Source organism: Branchiostoma floridae, chromosome 5, assembly GCF_000003815.2.
Source record: "Branchiostoma floridae strain S238N-H82 chromosome 5, Bfl_VNyyK, whole genome shotgun sequence".
Lineage (NCBI taxonomy): Eukaryota > Metazoa > Chordata > Leptocardii > Amphioxiformes > Branchiostomatidae > Branchiostoma > Branchiostoma floridae.
The window spans coordinates 16,981,209-17,007,673 of NC_049983.1; the positions used below are offsets into that span (position 1 = coordinate 16,981,209).

Genomic DNA, 26,465 nt, shown 5'->3' on the forward strand with positions numbered 1-26,465 from the left:
TAGTACACATGTACTTTGCGTATGTTTTGCCGACCCATTCAGTTGACCAACTATATCAAAGTGACGATTTTGGAGAGAAAATCGTATAATTTGTTGTGGGTTTTTTTTTCGAAAGTGCTTTACCTTAGTATGGGACAGGCCGACAATAAAGCCTGCCTAAGAGAAGAAGTTAAGATATAGACGGTTGGAGAATTGTCAGGAAAATTTTACGATTTGCTACCATAACATCTGCTAGGATACTAGAGCACTGGAAGAGCCCTGGCCTGTGGAACGTTAAGTTCAGTATGTTGGAAATGTCAGCAAAAGACATGTGAATTATACCAAGTAACGATGCCGATACATAGGATGCGAAGAAAAAAATGGAAAAGAAAAGAATTGATAAAACTGAAGAATGATGGCACTACACTTCAGGGGCGAACTGTCCTGAAGTAAAATATGAATAAATTTTTAAACCTTAAGCCTTCAAGTAAGCAAACAAAATTAGGGTAAAAATGATTGGAACATTGTAAGTCCATTAGGGTACTTATTAAGATACTATCTCTTCTTAGTTCCCACACGAATTTTTTACACAAGAATGAGCCGGTAACGACTCATGCGTCCTCCTAATCGCGTGCTTCCGGTGAACAATTCATCACGATCAATTTGCCGCTGACTCGCCGCCCTTCACAAAAACATCCCGTGCGTTGTGCGGGCGGGTGTCCCAGGGTGACGGCCGTGATAATAACGCATCTCATCCCGGGGGAACCGAACAATGGCGTTACCTTAGCGTCCAACGTCGCGAGGTGACGTTCAACCCAAACATACCGGCACATCTCTAGTCAACACTAGACCCAGATTCCGGACACACCGCATACAGGGACAGAGCTTAGTTCGCGACTCAGGAAAAACCGTACCGCGTATCGCTGCTGTATTTCTACTTGCTGCTATCATAACGGTAAGTTTTGTTTCTTCAATTCGATTTTTGTAAATAATTTTTTTCATAATTCAATTTTTAAGCAATTTGACTACGGCTTATTTTGCGTATTTGCAAATCGTATCTATAGACTGGCCTAGAATGTCAGAAAGTTTGTGATGTGTAAGCTCTGGCACTGCTTTAGGTAGTCCTAGTCAAGGGACCGAGATTTGATAACATGTTGAATTTCCGTTATGATTTCTATGATTACTATGTTCAAGCCTATAGCCATAATTTTGTTGTCATTCAACTATTGGGCAAAATCGCCATCTTGCTCTACCGTCCTGTATGCCACCTGTGTCGTGTAATGTGGGAACAATATATATATTTTTGAACAGTACATACAATTATGTTTGCCCACATTGAGTGAAGAATAGGTCACAGCAGAACCAATAGTTTTAAAATATACATTCAAGCTACACACGTAAAATGCCGAAATCTGCTATGTGTATTCAAATTCATCTCGCTTCCTTGTAACAATAGAAATACAAGAACAGGTAGGTTCGTTTATCAAAACTCATGTTTATCAAAACGCATATTTAGAAAGATGAATTTGAATTAAATTTGTCAGTATTGCTTTAACTGTAGGACATAGGGTAATAGACATGTAGTTTGTATCTGTGGTGTAACTTTACTACATAAATCGTAATTGGTAATGAGCTATTTCTTAAGGTATGTCCGTTTCTGTCGGGCTAAATATTTGAAATTGCATTGAGTTCGAGTTTTTTGTCATTTGAATATTCTTTCGTTTCAGTTTCCATTTAGATCAATTCATCATGTAATCCGGTTTCACAACACAAATTACATAGTATATACGATGCACAAAAAATTGTGCAAACTGAACTTTCACAAGATTGAGAAATGTTTTAAATCAGGAGATACTAGGTTAAATTGAATACTTAACGAATATAGTTATGTGCGGACAATACGGACATTTATTAATCTGTTTTGTTGAACAGGCGGTTACGATCATTAATAATTGATTATCTTATTAAACAAAGGGACATATTGCCAAGAGACAAAACTAAACAATCTTGAACACAATGTAATTACGTGCCTTTCATAATTGACGTTAAACACACAGAGACACTTGTGTAGGCAGGGCATTGACACGGATGCCCTTCAAATCACATGACGTCATTAGCAAACGACATCCTTCGTTATTGAATTATTTGGTAAATTGTAGTTTATCTATTGGTTATCTATTGGTATTTTCTACTATACAAGTTTGACTGCACAATTTTGTTTGCCCGCTACACTATGCAACACACAAGCTTATCATCCCCAGATCTGCACCCATTTTGAATTGCGGTCAGTCCACCTTGTAGTGCCTTAGTAGTGGCACGTAGATCAGCAAGGTTCCTTGCTGTTTCTGTAGCTTTTCCAATACCGTAGATTGATTCAATTACGACGCAGGAAATCACAGACATTTCTCGCACGAATACCCAACGTTATCCACGCCAGACACCGCCCCATGGGACCCGTCATTTTAAGCAAAATACCAACAGCTTTAACACTTTTGTTTCTTTACCAACAACAGATAAATAATTCATTAAACATGCAGTCTTTATTTCTTTGTGTATCGCATAGAACCATATGGTACAATGGGACTTTTAACGCAACGTGGGTTGATGGCATATGATATAGCCCCTGCCCAAAGGTTTCGTCCATTTTGTCAAGAACAAGAGGAAACTAACTTCCAACTTGTTATGGAATGCTCTAGATATGATGTACTACGCAATAAGCTATTTCCATTTCTTTAACAGATTTCAAGAGTCTCGTTGCCATGAGCAGATTAAGATATATCTTATAAATTTAGTGACAACTCTCAAGATGCAAAAGCTCTGTACTTTTTCTTGCGTCAATAAATATTCTGTTATGATAGTTATTTGTAGTACACATGTACTTTGCGTATGTTTTGCCGACCCATTCAGTTGACCAACTATATCAAAGTGACGATTTTGGAGAGAAAATCGTATAATTTGTTGTGGGTTTTTTTTTCGAAAGTGCTTTACCTTAGTATGGGACAGGCCGACAATAAAGCCTGCCTAAGAGAAGAAGTTAAGATATAGACGGTTGGAGAATTTGCTAATGTTTACATGTGTTTTGCTGTCTGTCCCAGGTTTCAACTGCCGGATTTTGAACTATGTCGTCGACCAATAGGAGGCTTTATCACAGTGAGTCAACTTTAATATCGCTTTGTTGGTCCCAACGCGTTGCATAGTTTATGCGTGAGTGTACTTGAATGGTTTATAGGGAATTGATTATTAGGGGATTATGATGAAAGCTTTAACTTGCATACAGAAATAAGGTAGGTTTGATGCGGTAACATCCTTTCGTGCGTTTGCGTTTTCTTTGAATGAAATGCATCCCATCAAGGACATTGTGTAATGTGGGATCACTAAGGACACATCCGATATGTACAGTTTATAATTTTTAACGATACTTCAGATGATAATTTCTGAATGAAAAAGTTGTATTGTCAACTCAGCATTGAATTTGAATAATGCAGCAGTTGCGTTTAATAGCAATGATGCAAACTGATACGCCTCAACCTCCGAGTACCCTCTTGACATTACATCCAGGTGTAACATAACATATCGCAAACATGTATTGGCCATACTTCAAAGTGCGTGATGGTGAGAAATCATAGGTTGCTCTTTAAAAATAGTACGTTTACAATAAGTTTCTGGATACCTTAGTGTCAAGCAACTTCATTGATTTCCAGTGAATTTTCAGTTCAAACTTATGATTTTGATTTATTTTCGTGTATATCGATTGCGTGATGGTATATGTATTGTTCTTCATATGTTACACTCGTTTGTTTTATTTTGTTTTCTTGCACGTAACTTTTCACCCATGCTTAACAGAACGGCAGAGTTTCAATGGCGTAGACCACACGCGGCCACCGTCAGACGAAAGCGACAAAGGTGCATGTACGACTCACTACTGTAGACACACACCACTCTACCACTTGTTTACCGCAAATAATGGTCTAGTAATCACTAGTTAGTTATATGGCTAGTCGATTAGTTATCTTATTTCTTTTGCCTTGCAACGCAAATCATTCCTCAAAAGTTCAGTTCCGTTTTGAATAAGTTTTGATATTTTCGAAAACTTCCCGCAAAAAATTCCGAAATATTGTGCTCTCCCTCGAGAGAACATTTCACAACACCGCCGGGGTTCAGAGAGGTGCATTACAGTTCGATCTTCAAAAGTTGTAAAGTGAATGATTACAGGTGAAGGGATAAGGTCTAGAAGTTCTTGTACTGCACAGGTACATGTAATGCATACATCTATCCAGACAACTGTCTGCTTCTGATTTATACAAAGTCTCAAAGAATGACAAAGCCTTTCAGATCGATCACGTCTGCCATGTACAACATTTTCAGAAGGGGGGGGGACGTCCACCAGTTAGTGTGTACACATGTTACGTACGTGCAGGAATGTAATTTCCATTTAATACGTGACCATACGGACGTTCACATAGAAAAAGGGACGATAATCTAGCCTAATTCCACATATAAATGTATCTTGGATACGATTCAATTAGGAATGTCATTTCCTTTGACCAAGAGAACATCCACCACGACAAAATGACGAGGATTTTATCTAATTGCGCAAGCCTTGGACACTATTCAATCATGTCTATAACGGGTGTTGATGATACATAATAGCCTAGATACGTCCAGTTTTGCCAAAACAGACCGCCATGTCCAGTTGTGCTAGCAAGCGTACTACCAGGAAGACCAAGCCCTGGGCGCAGAAGTTTTACGCACGGTATAGAATTTAGCTTTCCCCGGTCGTTTCTGAGATTCTCCCACGTTCTTGAGGGTGTTTATGCGTGTGGCTTAGCTCCAGAAAGTTTTGTGTGGGATAGCGTAAGGGTTATCAAAAGAAATGGATGCCCGGGCCCGTTGGAAAACAGCAATCAGTTTGTCTAGTCGTCGAAAAAGCATACCGCACACCCTTACCCGTCGTATCTCTACCCGCCGATTAAGTGTGGACTTCTATAGTGAGTATCTATAAGTTTAGATGATTGAAGATACTACTTAAGGTTGTACATCTGTTTTATTTCTTGTTTGGTCCGACAATTGCAGAAGTTGATTTTAAACGCTGCTTTTCAGGCTGCAGTTGCTAAAAGTTACCATGAGTAGTAGGCGCGATTTTCTGGGCTCTCTAAAAATATGTATAATTTCCTTGGATTAGCTCAAAAATATGTATAATTTCCTTGGATTAGATTACCAGTCAGGCAGTGGTCTATATACCTGTCAGGCAGACTTGGAGAACGGAGCTGTATTGGTACACGGTGTCGACTGCAACTAAGCCCGTATAAGTAATTTTTCTAACAGTCGGAATACATACTGTTGTCATGGTCCACACAGGCCAGCCCTTCGGTACATTTTCAAAATGAAATTTTTCCCGCCTCCTTTAGCTGCAAAGGCCCTTAAATCCAGGCATGTAGAGTCACGTACCGGGGTTGGCGTAGTTTGTTATGCTGAGATAGAAGCTTATGCCGAGGATCCCCAAACTACAACCCCAAGAGAGACCTATGGCATGGCTTTTCGCGTTATGCTAAGAGACGCCAATGCCTTTTGTGTTACACTTACTCTCACTACTTCCACAGCTCCTCCACCTTTCGTACCAAAGCTCAAAAAGAAGAAGCTCACGGTCCCCAAGGACCCCTTCTCCCGCAACCGCGGACGACTCTGGGAGGACAGGAAGGATGACATAGACTACAAGTCCCGTTACGTCTCGCCTGACAGGAAGAAAAAGAGGCCGTGTCAGTGTAAGAAGTGCGTCCTCAAGAGACAAAATGCCGTCACCTTCCCGAGGGAGGATAAGGATGATGATGAGCACTCCGGGGACGAGAGGGAGTACGAGAGCGGTAGCGACGATAGCCACAACGATTCCGGCGAAGTGGGTTTTCTTTCAGTCAATTCGGTGTAATCAAATAAAGTCTTCTCTCTCTATCTTTCTTTCTTTCTCGCTCTCTCTCTCTCTCTCTCTCTCAATCACTTATTCACTCACGCTGTGTGAATGTGTGGATCACCGCTCTTCTTTCTCTCTCTCTCTGCTCCCTTTAGACCTTCCCCCTCTCTCTGCACAGATATCTCTCTATCCTCCCATTTTCTCTGCTTGCCTCTCTCTCTCTTACAGTTGACGTCAAAATAAGTTAAATGCGACATAAATTGACAACTGAAGAATACAAAAAATCGTTAACAAGTGCAAAATCAGAAAATCTCCATGTGTCAGTCAGTCCGTTAGCGTTGAAGCCATTACAATACAAGAATACAACATACAACATACAGTGCAAGAACTTACATTATTCTCATGTTCTTGTCAAGGACGGGGGAGACTCCGACAAAGACGGCAGGGATGACGGATCTGCTAGGTAAGGGTGGATAATCCAGTTAATGCTCGTCGATTTATCTACTTGGCTTTGGATTGTTCGTTTTTTATTGGTTACTTAATATGTTGTATATAATGTATGTATTGTCGTCTATTTACCAGGCTTAAGATAATTTATCCCAAAGACTGGATAAGCTTAAAACGATAGATTAGCTATTTCTGCATCAAATGATTTGCAGCATGCGAACATCTGCAAAAAAAAAACAACAACACTGTAGTGACTCTGCTCCTGATAGTCCGCACCATTTAAGAAATTATGACGTAATTTTGAAGCCAAGTAGAAAAATTAGGCCTGGTGATAGTCCCTGGCAGTGGCTTTGTATTCCGTAGATCGTTTTAAAACATGATCCTCGTTACATTCAGGGGTCAACAGCCGCGTTGCTCTATTTTGTCCACGAATTCTAGCCACACCATCAAACAAAACGGTTCGATCTGATACGTTATCAAGATAAAACAGGTGTTCGGGCTATTTACAGCCAAGTGATAGTCAGATAATTATACCGCATACATATCATCGACATCTTTTTAACAAAAGGAAAAATTAATGTGGCGGAAATTTGCAGACGGTGTATACAAGATATGAGACAGTGCAGAATACCGGGTATGTGAAAATAATCCATAGGGAGCAAAATTACCGTGAGAAGTTTCATCTACTCTTCCTTTTGCATTGGCACTCAAGAAGTGACGTTAAACTAAAAGTCCTTGTGACATCAAAATACAACATGCAGTAGAAAGATGTTATAAAGTTTGTTTTATTTCTTGTTCAAAATAGCGTTTTTCGCATGCCAGGGTATGAGGTTTCGAACCGGCTGACGTGTCCACCGTGACGTCATCGATGGTATTTGATTTGGTTACATGGAGACAGGAATCATAAATAGGAACATGGGCGTGAAGAATTATATCACTGTCCCGTCAAACACAGTGATTGACAGCGCTTTCGGGCACAGGCCTGGATAGTCTTGCCGTGTCCCTTTCCGGTGCCTGAAGGGGCACGGAACAGGATGGGCACGGTTCGGGACACGACAAGTATGCTATGTGTAAGATTAGATGTTCGATTACATAAGAGGACCGGATGTATATTTCCATGAGCGACTTTATGTTTATTGAATGATACCTATTGTGGTAGAATGTCACCAGGGTGTTGTATGTTGATCACATTGGTGCAACAAGGACTCCAAGGGATACACACAAAGGGGACCCCTCACTTTGTTCTACATTCGCAATGCGTCACTTATACGGTGCTTATACGGTGTCATCCGCGATCCCATTTGCCTACAAGGAAACCAAGAGGTGAAGACCATCTGTGCTTGCACAGGTGTGCTGCCAAAGAGCTAAGGCAACAAAGATGGTGGCCGCCAAGCCCTATACACCATATCATACGAGAGGGACTCTAACTTTCTTTCACTTTCATTCTCTAACGCAGGGACAACAAAGACGTGAAGACGTCTGTGCTTACACTAGTGTGGGACCTAAGGGCTAAGGAAACGAGGATAGTCCCGCCTTATACACAATATTATGTGTGAACAATGAGGTTTTAATAAGGCAGCGATCACGTCATCAAAACCTCCTTGGTGTGAAGGACGCTAACTTTCTTTCCCGTTCACCTTCTGACTTACTTCTAGTGACCACCAAGACGAGGAGCCCCAGGCCGATGTTCGCCATGGCGTTCCGGTGGTCGCCAGGAGGTCCAGTTTGGTCCCCACGGCAGTCAGGTCAAGTACGTATCCGGACACTGACCCGGGTCTGTCCGATCCATATTGCCTGCGAGGTAAGATAGAGTCAGAAATGCCTCCGCTCCTGGGGTGTCGCCAAAAATGGCGGGAGCAGCACTGAGGAAAAGAAACACAAACATCTTTCTTCGGTGGCGTCACGTATGTAGACGTAACGCATTTGTATCAAGTTAGATTAGTCGTATTGGTAGCCGTGCAAGAAATTCTAGATTCTTGGATATGGTGAAAATATTTTCCTTATTTTCGGTGCAAAATAGCCAATAGATAGTCATTTCATAACCCCATTTAATAACGGAAGAAATCTTCCCCTGGGTTATTTTTGTGTAAAAGTTCTGTTGAAAAATAGTGACTAGCTAGGCCTAGTGCTTTCCGTACAAAACTTGATAGTATGGTGTGCAATAGGGTAGGGTGGATCTTGAGACTGAGTTTGTACACCCCAACCTGAATTTTCCATTATAGCAGATCGACATGACAACGATTGCCAACCTCAGCCTTTCTTCTCTATTCCACTCGAGCTGTAGTTTGGTGGAAACAATACATTGACAGCGCATAATAATAGAATATCTCTATCAAATCGTATGGCAGTATTCGGTTGTTGATGGACGAAACTGTGTGATAATGATTTCGACATTTCTTGTTATATATATATGTTTCATACTGTCTCATGCAACGTTACTCTTCTTCTTTCTCCAAAGTTCCCTCACCGAGCAAGCCGATTGGTTCCGAAGTTAGCGAGACGTCGGCCTTGTTGTCATGGCAACCGCCTACAAAAAGACTGGACGAAATCGTGGGCTACAAACTTGAGGTAAGAACGACTGCTCACGGAAATGACAATTTTGTTTGTGTGCTGATCTCAATACAATTTTGTTTGCACTATTTTGTGGTATCGCTGACCTGTGTCTAAAATAAAAAGAGTCCGACATCGGACAGTCATTTCCCACCTATCAGTGTTTTCCATTTTGTGCTTCCCGCTTTGCTCTGTACCAGCAGCTTCCAATAGCTTCAAGGTCCTTCTCTACATTTGATTTCAATGTTTGCTTTCTCCTGTTTCTTCTTGCAGTCAAGTCTCGCCGTTCTGTTCTCTCCCAGTCTCAGGACATGTCTTAGCCATCTTAGTGGTCTCTTTCTTACCACTTTTCTCTGATGTGTTCTGCGGTAGACGTCTTTGTTTCTTATCCTGTCTCTGTATGAGATGTCCAGTATTTTTCAAAGACAACTTAGTAACACATACACTGTGTGATATTAAATGGCTCCCTCCCTTGCCCAGGTTCGCCAGCAGCACCAGTCCGAGTGGACCTCCTCTAAGAACGTCTGCACGGAGACGTCCTGCCGGATCGCCGGCCTCACTCCGGACACCATCTACCGCTTCCGCGCACGCGCAGTCACCGACACGGACGAGAGCGAACCCAGCTACCAGTCAGACCCCATACGGACCCTCAAGAGTAGACGTAAGGGCTATTCCATTATTGATAAGGGACTAAGCATAAAACTTTAAAGTAAGATTCTTTTCTTCCTATCATTTGGGGTCCCTCTGTCATTTTTCATTCATTGTTTGCCCTTTCTGTTCTCTTTCCCTCTACCGATCTAGTTTTCAGCATGCCTAATCCGTTCTTCAATGGTACAGTAACATGTACTAGTCAATTGAAGACATTTCCATGATACATGATGTAAAGACAACAAAACGCTTTAAGACCTGCCATAAAGATTTGATCTAAATTCTGCAACAGTGGGGTTCAAGCACCGCCAAACGACCATGACGAATGGCTTGTAGCTTTTTGGCGTAATCGGTTGCGTGCTGGGTTCGTGGTCGGGCGACCCGGGATCGGGGCGGGTTCGAATCTCGGGAGTCAGGATGTTGTTGCTGTCTGTTTCTACCCCTTTCTCACATTTCTACATTTTGCGTCATAAACTTTCCACAGGAGATCCTCCCGGCAAACCTATCGCGACTGACGTCACCGAGACCACCGCCCGGCTGACCTGGCCCAAGCCGCACGACAAGTCCAGGGTGGACCGCTACATCGTGGAATCGCGGAAGGACAGGGAGTCCAACCAGTCCAACTGGACGGAGGTGCTGAAGGACAGCGACACGAGCTGTGAGATCAGGGACCTACAACCGGATACGCCTTATCGCTTCCGGGTCAGAGCGTGTGCCGGGTCAGACATCAGCCAACCAGGAGAGATGTCCGAAATCGTTCGGACGAAGAAGGAGCCTCGTAAGTAGAGAGTTATTGAAAGGTCTACGCATCAACACAGTTGCTACGAACAAATAAAGTTTCGTTTACTTTGAATATCATCAACTCACTTTTAAAGCATAAAATCTTAGAGCTCAGAGTAAAACCTAGGGCATAGCATAAACGCAGTTTTGTGATCGTCAGAACCTAGCAGCGTCTGCATTTGATGGATTAAATTGTATGTGATATTTTACCCTGATATCTGCCCCGCCGCAGTGTACCCCCCGGGACGACCGTTGGCCACTGACGTCACGGACAGGGACGTGACATTGACGTGGTCGCCGCCGGACGGAGGGCGGAAACCCTTGGAATATGCCGTGGAGCACCGCCGAGAGGGCAGAGACGAGTGGACGTCATGCATTGAGGTAGCTATATATAGGACAGTAGTACATACAATAAGTACATCCCTGCAGTCCCAGAATGTCTGCTAGGCGCCTAAAACATAATTTTTAAAAATTCAAGATTTTTTCAAAAACTACCGACCACTTAACAATCGTAACCAGAGCATGTTCAAAATAAGCGATACAAAAGGCGGAAATTCCACTGCAGTACAATGCCGTTAGAGGGCCATGCCCATAACCGAACTTATCGTTATCCGGTGACATCTACTGTCACCAATATGCAAACCAATATCACAAAGATCCATAGTACCAAAGATCCATTAACGTGACATCAAAACAGAAAATGTCTTAGCTTTTAATTGATTGTTCACCATCCTCTTACTACATTTGATTCCCTACCGTTAAGAACTTATTGATAATTGTGTTCCAAGACAAGAATAAGTCAGAACCTACCAAATTTGCAATTGAAACTCAAGTCGCCGTCAGGACAAATGGCTCATTACTTCTGGCACGTGACATCACGAGCACGTGACCCCAGTGATCGAGCAAAGGTGTCCAGACACCGATACCACCCCCGTCTCTACTTTAGGGATCGTTACAGGACCATCTTTCAGTAATTGAAGCTAGTACTTTGAAAAATATTCAGAGATGATTTTCATAGCCGTGGGCCTTTTTCATTATAAAAGTGGGATGATTCTATACAAATGTCTTGTGATTTTCTTCAAAACAAATATGTTTACTCTCCACTTCAGACGTTCAAGGATACCAGATGCCAGTTGAGCGGTTTAGATCCAGAGACTCCATACCGGTTCCGCGTGCGATCTCTAGCCGGAGATGACGTCAGCATGCCTAGCGACCCCTCCGACGTCGTTCGTACGGACAGACAGAAAGGTATTTTTGGCGACACCTCGGGGCTGGATGCCTTACTGGCTTTTATTTCGGGGTTGAAAATGATGACGTACTGGTCAGTGCTCAAGGGCTTAAGAGCTCCTGATTGTTTTGGAATAGACCAATCTCTGAGCAGCAAAGTTTTTTTCATCAAAAATCTTCAAAGGTGTTATGAGTTTTCACGGGTCTATTGTTTTATAGTCTTTGAACAATATCTGTTTAATTCTGCCTACTGAGAGAAGGCAAATAATTCAACCAACTAAATTTACTTCGGTAACAGGTATCCCATACCTACAACGTCATGATCATGAATACGTTTCGTTGAAAAAAGAATTAGATTTGAGTAGATACCAAACAATTTTCCATGCCTAAAATTCCAGTGGTGATCCCCACGCCTGGAAAGCCGAAGGTCTCCGATGTGAAGGACACGGAGGCCACCCTGTCCTGGGACACGCCGAAGGGCCGGACCAAGCCTGATGAGTACCGGGTGGAGGTGTGGGAGGCGGGAGACGAGAAGTGGGCTCCCCACAGCACCGTCAAGAAACCGCCTTTCACTGTGGACGGTCTTAAACCGGATACTGACCACTACTTCCGGGTCATCCCGGTCAAGGGGGAGGACGTGGGTGACCCCAGTGAGTACGTTGGCCCAATTCGAACGGAGAAGATGAAACGTAAGTTTTACCTTAATCGTTGTTCCTTGTTTCTTGTTCCTTTCGTATCTGTTTCTTTTGCGCTTTCTTCTGTTTTTTGTGTGCTGTTTTATTCCACCATTTTCCTTTCTCGCTATACTTAATGTTTTATCTTACAGTAAGACTTACTGCAATTTTTTATTCCTTTCTTATTATGGAATCATTATAGTCTATACATAATACGAAAATAGGACTTCTCAACAAACTGCATCAAACTGTCAAAACCTAGGACCAATGCAGAAAGGAAGCGCTTCCTTTACCGTATGGCTTGCCACTGGAACACAGTTACTAAATGAACTTGTTTTTCTCTCAGTTGTATAGTTTGCAATGTACATATTATGTTTTGTAAGTATGAAATGTTGTGCGTGTATTAATGTATTTTATGTAGACCACTGGAAGAATAGCTGGCAACATAATGTTGTAATAGCTAAAAGTGGATCTGAATAAAGTCAAAGTCAAAATCAAAGTCAATATGCGCATACCCATACCTTGTAGAATGTTTTCCTTGCCTAACTTAAATCTATCGTGATCTTTGCATTCCTTTCGTTGATTTTTGACACAAATTACGAGAAAATTAACGCAATAGATGATTAGCGAAATGGAGCGTTATTATAACGATGTATTAACGTGATAACGATCAAATATCTCCTTCAGCCCCACGTCCCGGCAAGCCCAAGCCCAGCGACGTGGATGAGTCAAGCATCAACCTGTCATGGCCGCCTCCGGAAAAGGTTAGAATACGTTCATACGACGAAACGATTGACCAACGTGGTCTTGTTTCATTGGAGTGATTGGACATCAATATTCAATTTGGCTCTTGTCGCTACGGGCGTGCACGTGACCCAAGCTACCATTTACAAGACCGATACCCCCATGACATAAACGAAGATCTCATTGCCATACTCCGCCAAATTACGCAATATTAAAACAGAGAGAAAAAGTCATCGCAATTTTGCTTCTACCGTTGCTAAATTGTTGTACATGGAATATGATATGCAATGTACCCTTCCTATAACAGTCTGAAGACGTCGACGAGTACATCTTAGAGATGCGAGAAGACAAGCGGTCTGAGTGGAAGACGGACGTGGTGAAGACCCGGGACACGCACTGCGAGGTGCCGGGCCTCGTGGCGGACACGCCGTACCGCTTCCGTGTGCGCGGCGTGAAGGACGACGTGCTGGGGGACCCGAGCAGTGTGTCCGACCCCATCTACACAAGGAGACCTAAAGGTAAGAAATTAAGGCTTTCCTTCGGACACAACTGTGCACACGAATATTCGATTGATCTTTTGACCCTCATCAGTTTTACTTTGACCCTCATCAGTAAAACTGATGAGGGTCACTCACACCTGTCACGTGATCCTACGGAAACGTGACGTCAGTGGTAGGTCAAAGATATCGGGAAGTCTATATCGTTCACTGTCCTTAGATATGCTGTTGTTTTCATAGGCTGGTGCTTAAGAATTCTGAATGAACATGCTTAAAGTGCGAATGAATGAGAATGGTCTAGATTTAACTTCGACAAATACACCAAGAGCTGTGCCATTTGAAACCTTTGGGTTTCTATTTTATCATATTTTAACCCCACATTCTGCTCTTCCTTCCTACGGAATGACGTTTGACTGCCATACTTTCCTGGAGATTGCTCATACCCTGTCCTTTCTCAAACATAGTTCCGACACCGGGAAAACCACAGGCCTCTAAGATCACAGACGACAGCCTATCACTTGTCTGGCCGATGCCGCTAGGACAACCGAAGCTCGCCCTCACCGGATATGACGTAGAATGTCGCCGTGACGATTCTGATGACTGGAAATACAAGACGTCTTGCAAGGAGCCTCCTGTGAAGATCGAGGATCTTGATTCCGCCACTGCCTACAGATTCAGGGCTCGCGCGAAAACCAAGTATGAGAAGGGCGACTTCGGCGAAGAGTCAGATCGCGTCCTCACTGGTAAGTCGACGATTCCGATGGGCTTTATATCAGCTCTTGTTCCGTCATACCTCAGCTCAACTGGATCACCATATATAAACATGTCTTATAGTCATTTGAATATGTTAATCATTGCCATAGCGCTACATGTAGAATCCGATCTTCCCAAATCGCAACAAAGGAATGAGAGAGAGAGAGAGAGAGAGAAAATGGTTTATTAGATTAAAAAACTGTTGCAGCCCAAGGGCTGAATTGCAAATTTTTGTACATCGATTTCTTCACATTAACATAATTTCTTCACAATTACTTAACAAATACATGGTACATCATATTGAATTCATTAAAACTAACTTGTCTGTTTCTTAAAACACTACAAGTTTTCATTGAGGAGTCTAACGCAATAGGGGAGAGTACTGTTACTAAACCGGGACGTCCTACATTTGAAACTGGTGTAGCTGACATTATTTCTCAGAGTTCTGTTGTGGACATCCCCCCGCCGCGGTGGGAGCCATGAACTGTATCTGGTAGAGTTCGCAAGGAATACTGTACCTTTGACTCTTTTACAGTAGGATGTTACTCCCTTTGAATTTGAAGGTTTCCAATCCATAAACATTTTCATATTCTATACATGACAGAAAAAGCGAAGCACATTGTGGTAGCTTTAGACTATAGGTAGGGTGTCAGGATTTGTTCTGAATATTGAAAATAACGTTTTCTTTTTCAGATCGCGGCTCGCAATCGCCCATGAAGGCCATCAACATCAACCCAGACTCCCTGCAGGACGACGGACCGACCATCCTGCCGCCAGGGAAGCCCGCGGCGTACGACGTCGGCGACAGGGACGCCAAGATCAGCTGGCCGGCCTTGCCGGACGGCAGCGACACCAGGGACGACAACCTGATAGGCTACGACGTAGAGATGCAAGAGGAAGGGGAGAGCGATTGGAAGGACGTCATAAAGGGGACCAAGTCCAACAAGTGCTACGTTCGTGACCTGAAACGGGAATCACGGTACTACTTCCGGGTCAAGGCGAACACCATTCTTGGGGAGAGCGACTATGGAGAGACATCGGATGTGGTCATCACCACAGGAAACCAAGGTACGTCCAGAAATGTAGTGTTGCAAAATATAATATGTCTTGTTCTATTTCATAATCATACAGAGTTAAACGATTTAAAGGCATTACAAAAATCTGTGTATGACTAGCTTTGTCAGTGGTGCTGAAATGGTTGTTATTATTTTCCTTTTTTTTCTAAATACCAAATACAATGTATAAATTCAAAAAAGACAAGGGACTTTGCAAGAAACTTCAAACAAGATCTTCAGACAATATGTTCCTTTCAGCAGTATGTTTATGCCCCTCATTTCTCATGATACGCCGCTAAAATATGCTCATTCATTCTTCAATCCACAGAGCGAGAGGATGACTCCATTCCGCCGCCCGGAAAACCCGAGTTCTGGGACGTCGAAGAGACAGAAGCCAAACTAAAATGGCCGGCACTGGCGGACGGAAGTGACTGGAGGAACGACGGCATCACCGGATATGACGTAGAGATGAAGAAGGATGACGACGACGACTGGGTCTCGGCGGCCAAGGGCGTGAACAAGACGAAGTGTCAGGTCGTTGGGCTGAATCCTGCCACCCGCTATTTCTTCCGCGTGCGTGCTCTGAAGGGGAAAAGAGAAAGCGAGCCTGGAGACGTGGAGGTTGTCGTAACTCAAGGAAAGAAAGGTAGGCTTTTAGTTTGGAGTACATGTACAGTGCAGTTGTGCCTAGTAGTCTCTTAGTCACTTTGCGTAGTGTCACACGAGTGACTTAGACTGACTGACAGTAGTAGTGGTAGTAGTAGTAGTAGCAGCAGCAGCAGTAGTAGTAGTAGTAGTAGTAGTAGTAGTAGTAGTAGTAGTAGTAGTAGTAGTAGTAGTAGTAGTAGTAGTCGTCGTCTCTTAGTCAAATAGCTTCAAACAATAAGCCGTTTTCCAGATCCCGTCCGGCATTACTCTCGCGAGAGCCGACGTGATCTCGCAAGTTCCATCGTTTCGCGAAGTTTTGCCGTAGTAAAATCCTATTGGTCAGCTGCAAACATGCTTAGTTAAATATGGCAACCAATTTATACAGGAATATAGAAACCACCCTGGTATTCTTTTTAGTTGAGCTTACAATTTATTTATTTGTGACTTCAGGTATTCCACCTCCGGGGAAGCCAGTAGCATGGGACGTACAAGAGGAGCAGTGCAAACTACAGTGGCCCGTTTTCATCGACGGCGGGGACGAGAGGAACGACACGACCGGATATGACGTAGAGATGAGAAAAGAGGAGGAAGACGATTGGGTCTCTACTGCAAAGGGCGTGAAGAGGAACAAGTGCCTCGTTCTGGGATTACATCCGGGTAACCGCTACTACTTCCGCGCGCAAGCCATCACGGAACTTGGGGAAAGCGAGCCCGGGCCACCTTCTGACGCCGTCATCACTCCAGGAAAGAGAGGTAAAATATTACTAAGTATCGGTACGTCACAATCCGAATTGATCCCTTTATTTGTGTGATACTAGCGACAATACCTGATTGTGTATTATTCATACTTATATGTTATGCCGTAGTATGTTGCTGTCAAGTATGACAACAATTCAGCCGACTGGCTGTTACTGTTAGACATTTTGAACTATATGTTCTCAAATAAACCAATTATATATACAGCAATCCTGTATCTAAAAGGGTCTCATTTTGATATACGCCTCTATATGAAAAGGTGTTGAGAGTCTCTACATGTTACAGGGAGGGATGTCCCGCCACCTGGCAAGCCTGGCGCTTGGGACACCGAGGAGACCCAAACCAAACTGTGGTGGCCAGCCTTGGCCAACGGAAGTGACACCAGGGATGACGACATCACCGGATATGACGTCGAGATGAGGGAAGACGGGGAGGACGAGTGGCAATCCGCTGCCAAAGGGGTGAAGAAGACAAAGTGTCGAGTGGTGGGGCTGAAGCCGGGCACGAAGTACTTCTTCAGGGTGCGGGCTGAGACGGACGACAACGAAAGCGAGCCAGGAGAAGACTCAGACGTGGTCATCACCAAATCACAGAAACGTGAGTTCATAGTTTGGAAGAAGTTTTCAAAAGCTCCGTCTTTTCCGTTCTTTCCTTAGTATAGCATAAAAGCTCCATCGTGTACGGATAGGCCCTTTCTATGTACGTAACGAAGCGTAATTACGTTTTTCTTAGACCGTCGAGCGGTTTCGATGTAGAAGTTTCAAGTAGGCTGTCTTATATATTAATTTCAATATTTGTGGAAGTGCACGTGGCGGTGCTAAAATAAGTTGAGTATAACTTGCGTCCGCCATCACTTCGTCCTTGTACCTTTATTTGTCTTATTTCAAGTACTTTTCAATTAAAAAGCTGTGACAACTGAATTCTGTACAACACATACTCGACTATTCCAAGAATGCCATAAGTTTTTGATCGTACGAAAAATGGGACCGGGCCATAAGCTATCTTTAAACACTTCTTCGGAAACGTCGAGATGTTCATCTTCAGGATTCTATTCACAGTTGAGATAACATTGTTTCTATCTTTTCCAGCCGCACCACCAGGTAAACCTGAAGCGTGGGACGTCGAAGAGGAGGAGACAAAACTCCGCTGGCCCGCCCTGCCGGACGGAAGTGACACCAGAGATGACGGCGTCACCAAATATGACGTCGAGATGACAGAAGACGGAAAAGACGACTGGAAGACCGTGGTTACCTCCGTCAACGACAACAAGTGCAAGCTGATTGGTTTATCCGGCGGAACCAACTATCGCTTCCGGGTCACAGCCATTGGGAAAGAGATGAACAGTGACCCAAGCGAGATGTCGGACCTCGTGGAGACGCCAATCATCAAGAGTAAGGCATCAAACTTTGATTCTTGATTTGCAGAGGAAAACCTTCGGACAAGTGGTTTTATAGACAAAGCCTGAGCTGCTCATATGTGTTTTACCCAGCTGCAAAATTCTAAAGCAGTAAAATATATATACACAACTCTCTCTTGAAAATCCTTCTCAGAGCAGATTATTCCTAAAGCCCCCAGCTGTTCCACGACTTTGCTTCCGTTCATTATCCAGCAAGCAAGGTCGTCGCTGGGCTGGGTTGGTGTAGACTGCAATCCATCGTATTCTAGCTCCAATTTGTTCCTCTTGTGGCATTCTAGCAGAGTATAACTTTCCTGGCTTGAGAAGTCTTATAATTATAGTCGGCTGGCACAGACTAGCTACAGAAGAATATCTCGACGACCAACTTCCAGATGACGACTGAGGACCGAGAGGTCATGGTTGGTTTATGTGTAACAAGGGTTTAAAGCAATGCTCAAATGTACTTTTTTTGTCCGTTCCCAGAGTCCATCACACCTCCGGGAAAACCCGAGGCCTATGATACTGAGGAGACCGAGACCAAGCTGAGCTGGCCAGCCCTGGAGGATGGCAGCAAGTACCGCGACGACAACGTCACCCGGTACGAGGTGGAGATGAGAGAGGACGGCAAGGAAGAGTGGCACGATGCCGCTAAAGGGGTGGACGATACCAAGTGCAAGATAACGGGACTGCAGCCTGCGACCAAGTACTACTTCCGGGTCAGGGCTGGCACGGATGAGGGAGAGGAGAGCGAACCGGGGAAGGAGTCTGACGTCGTAGAAACTCCCGCCACTAGAAGTAAGGAGAATTACTCTTTTGATCCTGAATAAGCGACAGAACGCCTGAAACAATAGATAATTAAGTGATCATGACTCTCCGTCTACTCTATTAGCAACTCGACAATTTTGTCCAAATAAGCCATCTCACAGCTCCAAGTGCGCATACGCATTATGGTCTAAGGCCCTGGCATACTAACAAAAAAAAACATGCATCGTACACGCACTTGAAACCCTGAACTGGCTTTTTAATCGCCACCCGGTCAAAATGCAGACAGCGCCTGATGTTATAGACACTATTTTCTCGCTAGCCTGCTGGTCTGTGATTGAGGGACGATGCTAATTAATTGTATTGCATCATTCTCCTGTAACTGGTGACCATAGGATAATTAGACAATGTCGTTTGCAGAGTCCATCGACCCACCCGGCAAGCCGGTAGCCTGGGACGTGGAGACGACGGAGACCAAGCTGAAGTGGCCGGTCCTGCCCGACGGCAGCTACCGGCGGGACGACGGTATCACGGAGTACGAGGTGGAGCTGCGGGAGGAGGACGAGCCGGACGGGTGGCGGGACGCGGCCAAGGGTGTGAAGGGGTACAAGTGTAAGATCAAGGGGCTGAACCCGGGGACGCGCTACCGCTTCCGCGCACGCGCCGTCTCTGACATCGGCCAGAGCGAACCAGGAGAGGAGTCGGACATCGTGGAGACCCGCGGCGGTATGTTGGACTTTCCTGCTTTACCGAAGGCACATAATCCAATCACAGTTATCACAAAATGTGCACCACATAGACTCAGACAACCACAGATGTAGCCTGGATCGCGACCTTTGGGAGCGGAACAAAGCTGGACTCCAGGTTACCACAGATGGACTAATGATAAATTCAGCCAACCACAATCAAATATTGCGTCTATCTGACAACTACCTAAGTAAAGTCTACGTCCCCTTCATCAGTCAAAATCTAAGTCTGTTTAATCATAATATCATTAATGATAAGATTACTTTTACAATAACCAAGGAAGTTATGTGATATATAACCTCATTAAAATAATATAGACGTCGACATTTCGAATTTGTTTTCCGGTATCAACAATGCAGCTGTGGAAATAGTGACCTGGTGGCATGGTGACTCCGATTGCCATTGCAGTAACGACTGCATATTTGTACTCAAGTCGTACACTTTGAACAATGTTGCATAAATCATTGTCTTTGGCGCCTTTGCAGAGATGATAGACCCACCCGGCAAGCCAGAGGCCTACGATGTCCAGACAAACGAGATGAAGCTCTGGTGGCACGCGCACGAGAACGGAAGGGACGACAGAGTCGACGGCGTCACTGGATATGACGTCGAGATGAGGCAGGAGGGATCCGACCAATGGCTGTGCGTGGCCAAGAACGTGGATGACACCAAGTGTAAGCTGAAGGGCATGGCTGGGCCGGATAAAAAGTTGTGGTTCCGGGTCAAGGCGTTGAAAAATGACCTCGCCAGTGAACCTGGAGAGGAATCAGACGTCGTCACTATACCAGGTTTGTCATAGTTGGGGGAAACCACTTTCTTCTTTTTCTAATTTTTGTCAACTTATTTTCATTAGCACATTGCCATTTTTCCAATTTCTCAAGGCCTAGCGTTCATTCTCAGAACACTTATTCTATTTGTCACTTTTCCAATAGATGGCATTCCTCCAACCGGGAAACCAGAAGCATGGGACGTGGAAGAAACCCAGACGAAACTCCGCTGGCCCGCCCTGGCTGACGGAAGTGACGTCAGGTACGACAACATCACCGGATATGACGTCGAGATGAGAGAAGAGGGAAGCTCAAAGTGGAACGAGGCGGCCAAGGGCGTGAAGAGGAACAAGTGTAAGGTGATAGGTCTGGAGCCCGGGAGACACTACTACTTCCGGGTGCAGGCCATGAGAGGGGACGAGGAGAGCGAGCACAGCGAGCCGTCCAACGTCGTCATCACTCCCGGACAACGGACAGAAACTGGTGCGAATTAATACAGTTACTAATGTTTATGCAAAATATATGCATGCTGTAGTAATAACTATAGATAAATCGCATGCAAAATCACTTTCACACCCGCACTCCACTTTACCCGTGCTACTCGTAGTCATAGATGTAGAAGTGGCAACTCAGTTGTGTTCGAACCGTTCAAGTGGCATGATGATAATGTACAATAGGCTGCTCTACAGCAAAAAAGTTCCTCTTGTAATGTTTCTGCAAGTGGAGTGAAACAACTTTACAAATCTCGTGTCCAACTGCCCGTCTTGGAGAATATGTCATGCAATTGTAATCCCCAAACAACCACCTTTTTAAGCTGTTGCAAAAGCTTATCTTTCCATGGATTGGTCTCTTTGTCTCATGTAAAAAAATGAAAATTTGAAGAAGACAAGCCTGTGCCGCAAGTGATAATCACTACCCTGGACAACGATGTCCTGGTCGGCGGAGCATCGGACGAACCGCCTGTCAATCAAAACATCGAACCTCCCGGCATGCCGTTCGCCTGGGATGTCGAGGCCGTCACCCTCAAGTTGCGCTGGACACCTCTTTGGAACTGCACCGAGGACAGGTACGACCAGATCAACGGTTACGAAATCGAGAAGCAGGAAGCTGGCAGCGAGGAATGGGTACTGTCGGCGTCTAGGTGTGTGAAATCGAAATGCAGGCTTCGCGGGCTGAAACCAGGGACGCAGTATCGCTTCCGGGTCATAGCTGTGAAGGATGACAGGAAAAGCAAACCTGGGAGACCATCTGAAGTCATCACCACACCGCCGCTAGGTAATATGGCATGCCACGAGACAGCAGTGAAACTCGTCCTTATGTGTGACTATGCAACTGTTAAATCTATCTATCAAGCGTAAAATGCTTTTTAAAATGCATAGAATGTGTCATGTGACATATGATACTGCCAGTTTTGTTTTCTGACCAGACTCATGACGACAACAGATTTTTTGTCCTCTACAAAATCTGTCAGTCGACGTCACTGATTTTAAGATGTTGACAACAAATATCTATGCAGGATATGTATAGATGGTGCAGATCTAAACCGGCTCCATCTTCAGAAGTTATGAGCGCGAGACAAAATCTACAGACGACAGAGGCAAAGACAACTGAGTTGATGTGCAACATGCCCTACCAATGGTTCCATAACTTCCATTTGACCTGAAGTTGCTGAAGGATCTACCACTGTAATCGTAGCCCCTTCCTGTTGTACAGCCACCCTACCCCTATCGAGATTCATGGATAATTTCATGTTGCATCTATTAGCATTAGTTTACAAACGAGTAGTATCTACTCTTATCGTCATCTTTATGACTGGGTAATGCTACGTAACCACTCCAGCTAACGTTGCCTAAAATTCAACCGAATCACACTTATATATAGTCGCACTTTTCATCACATTACATTGGAACCTATGCACTGTCTTATGTTTATCATGAACACAATTTGGTCAGTCAAAGATGTAGCACCGACTGTACGGTCTGATTTGTTTACTGACTGACTGCACTTTGACACCACAGATGCATGTTTGTGCTTCACACTGCATGGCACTGATGTAGCTGCTTGTCATGTCGTTGAGGCATAGAATGTTTGTACTCATGATGCTATGACGTAACTACTGTCCGCCATGTTGGATGGTTAAACCAGGAAGTTACCCGGCAAATTTGACTTTGTATACTTAATTGTAGCCATGTGATCGTGATACAAGCAAGACATTATACACGTACAGGCCTCCAGGTTCAACCAACCATCATGCATGATGGCTTTTCTTATGACTTCATTTTTTCCGCGCTATGTTGGAACTACATTTTACATGTATAGATACTCAGAATCTAACTTTGCTTTATTTCTAGTCCCTCCACCCGGTAAACCTGAGTCGTGGGACGTCACAACCACCGAAGCTAAGCTGCAATGGTCTGCCTTGGCCGACGACACGACTAACACTCGGGACGACGGTCTGACCGGATATGACGTAGAGATGAAGGAAGAGAGCTGGAGTGAATGGCAGCCCGCCGCCAACGGCGTCAAGAAGAACAAGTGCAAGATCGTCGGGCTGCAGCCAGCGTCCAATTACTACTTCCGGGTCAGGGCGAACACGACTTCCGGAGTAAGTGACTTCGGAGAAGAGTCGGATGTTGTGGCCACCACAGAGAGAGGGTTCCCCACAGACAACGGTGTCACACTAACTCCGGTTAAGGAAATCAGAGATGGAGAAGTCGACAGTGAGTTTTTTTAAACATTATTTTGCCCTTAAAAGCCCTGTAATACGTTCTGTCATGGGGCTGATATACTTATCTTCCAAATAATGTTTAGTAAATAGTACACAGACTCGAGATGAATCTTTGTTCCAACACAGCAAGCAGTCTCATGTAATTTTCTACTATTCTGTTGCAATCTTCGTCGGGTTTTAAATACCTAGATCACATTACCTTACCAACATATGAAGCCAGCAAGTCAAAAGTGTCAAAAAATCTATAACGCCCACCGTCTCTGTGAGATGGTTGAAGTATCCTGATGTAGAGGGACTCCTTGATTCTTTTACAGTATAGTGGTTTGCCCTTTGCCTCGGTAGTAGCCGACGTCTTTCCGACTGTCGACGTCTTTTCGACTGCGATCTCATCATATAAGAAATCATTTATAAGTCACAAAATCACTTAATAATGCAAAGAGGATTTTTGAGGTTATCTATTCATTGTTCCTATCATATTTTCATTTGATAGACATTCCGCCAACCGGGAAGCCCGAAGCTTGGGACACAGAGGAGACCCAGACCAAGCTGCGCTGGCCGGCCCTCGCCGACGGAAGTGACACCAGAAATGACGGCATCACCGGATATGACGTCGAGATGAGGGAGGACGGCAGCTACCAATGGCATTCCGCGGCCAAGGGCATCAAGAAGCCGAAGTGCCGGGTGGTGGGGCTGGAGCCGGGGAGACGGTACTACTTCAGGATCCAGGCCATGAAGGGGGCCGCGGAGAGCGCGCACTCTGAGGTGTCTGACGTCGTCATCACTCCGGGAACGAGAACAGATGTTCAGACACCAGTGGAAGGTATGACACCTCTCCATCAATGTCCAGTAATGACTAATTTGTTTCGAGTTGTGATACATTTTTGCAAGACGAAAGGTCTGCAAAGGCACTATTTTGCTTTTGAGTGGGTACAACAAAAATGCCTGCCATTTTGCATTGCAGGAAGGTATAACGTTCCCCTGTGTTGCAAAGTTTGCCAGCCAACAATTCTGTTTTGGTCTTTACACAGTTGTAATCTTTATCATTCCCGTCGTTCTGGGATATTTTGCGCATTTGGATCACGAGTTAAATTTTGTTGTTTTCTACTCTGCAGATATCGTTCGTCCCCCTGGGAAGCCATCTGCCTACGACGTCGACGAAAGAGAGACAAAACTCCGCTGGCCCGCCTTGGCCGACGGAAGTGACAGCAGGTATGACGACATCACCGGATATGACGTCGAGATCCTAGAGGACGGCACCCACCAATGGAAGTCACAAGCAAAGGGCGTGAAAGGTACCAAGTGCCGGGTCATCGGACTGGAGCCGGGGACCCTGTACTACTTCAGAGTGCAGGCGATGAAAGGACCGAAGGAAAGCGAACCGTCAGAGGTGTCCGACGCCGTGCGCACGCTGGGGCGTAAGAGAAGAGACTCAGACGACTTAGAGACATTTGCTGGAGGAGACAGGACCGGGAACCCCCCAAGAATTCAAGATGGTGAGTATAATCTTTATCACAAACACGGTATGACAAAGCTGGCTACTCCAATGACAAACTGACACAATCTAATGACAAAACATTGAAAACCCAATATCGAAGATCTCAAAAGTCCGTAAAATTTCTCGTATGTCTTGTTTGATTGTAGTTCATTAATTTTGCAAATAATGTTTTGATAGACATTCCATGTGTCCTTCATACCCTGTCACTCCACGATGCACTTGACTAGCCTGTTGAAAACATACAACAAACGAAAACACAAGTTTACAGCCCAAAATCAAAACCTCCACTCCAGTGACCAAAAAAAAAATTGGAATGTCTGTCAGGGTTGATGAGTGACTCGTGTAGACCGGAGCTAATTCTACCAACTCTGAACTCCACTTCATGTCTCCACGCAACTCTGACCTTTGCCCTTAACTTCCCGTCCGTAACTCCTTACCTATGTAAAGCATATGGAAATACCCGAGAAAATACAGCCGCCGTACATATTCATTTTTCTGCAGCGCAGTGCAGTGCAGGTGGTCGATATAATGTTCGTCTGTCGCTGTTGACGATGACAAATTTGCTGCAGCTGTAAGACTGTAACTGCGCATGTCTTTTAAATCTCTAAAGACATGGGCATCCAACTGTTGACCTGGACCGAAAAGGACAGGAGTAACTATTACGAATATGATTTGAATATTCGTCTTTCTTTTATGTTTCAAGTAACATATTTTCTCACAATGCGTTGACTTGATTGACCCCCCCCCCCCCAAAAAAAAAACAACACACACACACACACACACACACACGTTTTGACGCGTGGCGTCTGTTTCGCTGAACTGTCTGATTTAATTACTCAAGAAACCAATAAGTGAAGAATAATAGATAAGGAAATCATCGATACCCCATGTTACTTTATCAATTTTAGTACTTTGTTTTGTGTATGATTTCGTGTTTCTGTACACTAAGCCCCTTTGAAAAACAATTTAACCTAGTTGACTGGGACTACATGTCAATAACTAAATAAACGTATATTGTATATTGTACATCTAGCAAACAGTATGCCACTATAAAGTGACGGCAATAAAAAAGCCTTCCTGACTGTCTCAGAACAGGATGAAAGCTATTAAAATATGTCCGGAAATGTGCACGGATCAACCCAGTATGAATAACATACACCGTCAATGTTTATCTTATTCAACAAGTCTTTAATAGTCTGCCCCTAAGCCCAAACTGATGTTTATTCAAAATTTCAACATGACAACATGGATTCAGAGTTTAGACTATATTGTAGACACGTTGTGTTCCATAATCTAATCTGTTGGTATATATATGTTTTAGTGGCACATACTGGGCATCTTCTGTTCTGGATGTGGGCACGGGGTAGGGAATTTTGCTCCAATATTATTCAACTATTTTTTTTTCGATTGAGTAATGAAATTCTTTCTCTCGACGGAAATTGCAGAAGAAAGAAACGGCCAACTTACCATAGGAACGATCGCGATGATGTCACTGTGGCCTACTGCCAGGCAGGAAGCAGGTGGACGATAAATGATAATTTGCACATCAATTTCTAATTTCATCTGCCAATTTAGAAAATCTGCTGACGTCTTGGTAGGCACCAGTCGTAGAATACCCGGTGTAAATGTCGAGAAGTAGACGCGAGGCAGTCCTTCGGCACAGAATGATCACAGACGCAGTAGAGTTGTCGTGACCGAGAAACGATCCTAATTTCATCCTACCTCCTCTCCTCTCTTTGCTTTTCACCCAACTGACCTGCTTATCTCTAGTCTGCCTTCTTGTTATCTCTTGCTTCCCAGTTTCTGTTGATTTCTCTGAAACCTAGTCGATGGTCATTCTTACTTCATACGAGGGGGGTTCAATAAGTTCTTTGCCTCACCAAGAAATAACAAGCACAACTCAGATT

At 44.2% G+C, this 26,465-nt stretch overlaps 1 protein-coding gene across 4 annotated transcripts in view; it reads left to right on the plus strand.

Annotated features, from left to right (window-relative positions):
* Window positions 1-567: 567 nt before the first annotated feature.
* Window positions 568-26,465, plus strand: part of LOC118416090 (titin-like) — a 38,363-nt gene continuing 12,465 nt past the window's right edge. The window contains exons 1-28 of one of the 4 annotated variants that reach the window (XM_035821148.1): window positions 568-934; window positions 3,075-3,129; window positions 5,580-5,872; window positions 6,301-6,347; window positions 7,987-8,132; window positions 8,790-8,899; window positions 9,362-9,542; window positions 10,014-10,307; window positions 10,542-10,690; window positions 11,419-11,557; window positions 11,935-12,225; window positions 12,898-12,974; window positions 13,262-13,472; window positions 13,916-14,194; window positions 14,898-15,272; window positions 15,588-15,905; window positions 16,358-16,660; window positions 16,949-17,260; window positions 17,752-18,054; window positions 18,543-18,854; window positions 19,242-19,547; window positions 20,054-20,356; window positions 20,501-20,818; window positions 21,218-21,610; window positions 22,687-23,055; window positions 23,554-23,883; window positions 24,176-24,556; window positions 26,004-26,078. In XM_035821148.1, coding sequence (XP_035677041.1) covers window positions 3,099-3,129; window positions 5,580-5,872; window positions 6,301-6,347; window positions 7,987-8,132; window positions 8,790-8,899; window positions 9,362-9,542; window positions 10,014-10,307; window positions 10,542-10,690; window positions 11,419-11,557; window positions 11,935-12,225; window positions 12,898-12,974; window positions 13,262-13,472; window positions 13,916-14,194; window positions 14,898-15,272; window positions 15,588-15,905; window positions 16,358-16,660; window positions 16,949-17,260; window positions 17,752-18,054; window positions 18,543-18,854; window positions 19,242-19,547; window positions 20,054-20,356; window positions 20,501-20,818; window positions 21,218-21,610; window positions 22,687-23,055; window positions 23,554-23,883; window positions 24,176-24,556; window positions 26,004-26,078 — 6,646 coding nt within the window. In that variant the 5' untranslated portion in view covers window positions 568-934; window positions 3,075-3,098. The remainder of the gene's footprint in view (window positions 935-3,074; window positions 3,130-5,579; window positions 5,873-6,300; window positions 6,348-7,986; window positions 8,133-8,789; window positions 8,900-9,361; window positions 9,543-10,013; window positions 10,308-10,541; window positions 10,691-11,418; window positions 11,558-11,934; window positions 12,226-12,897; window positions 12,975-13,261; window positions 13,473-13,915; window positions 14,195-14,897; window positions 15,273-15,587; window positions 15,906-16,357; window positions 16,661-16,948; window positions 17,261-17,751; window positions 18,055-18,542; window positions 18,855-19,241; window positions 19,548-20,053; window positions 20,357-20,500; window positions 20,819-21,217; window positions 21,611-22,686; window positions 23,056-23,553; window positions 23,884-24,175; window positions 24,557-26,003; window positions 26,079-26,465) is intronic. The other 3 variants (XM_035821150.1, XM_035821151.1, XM_035821152.1) reach the window with 3 other exon arrangements.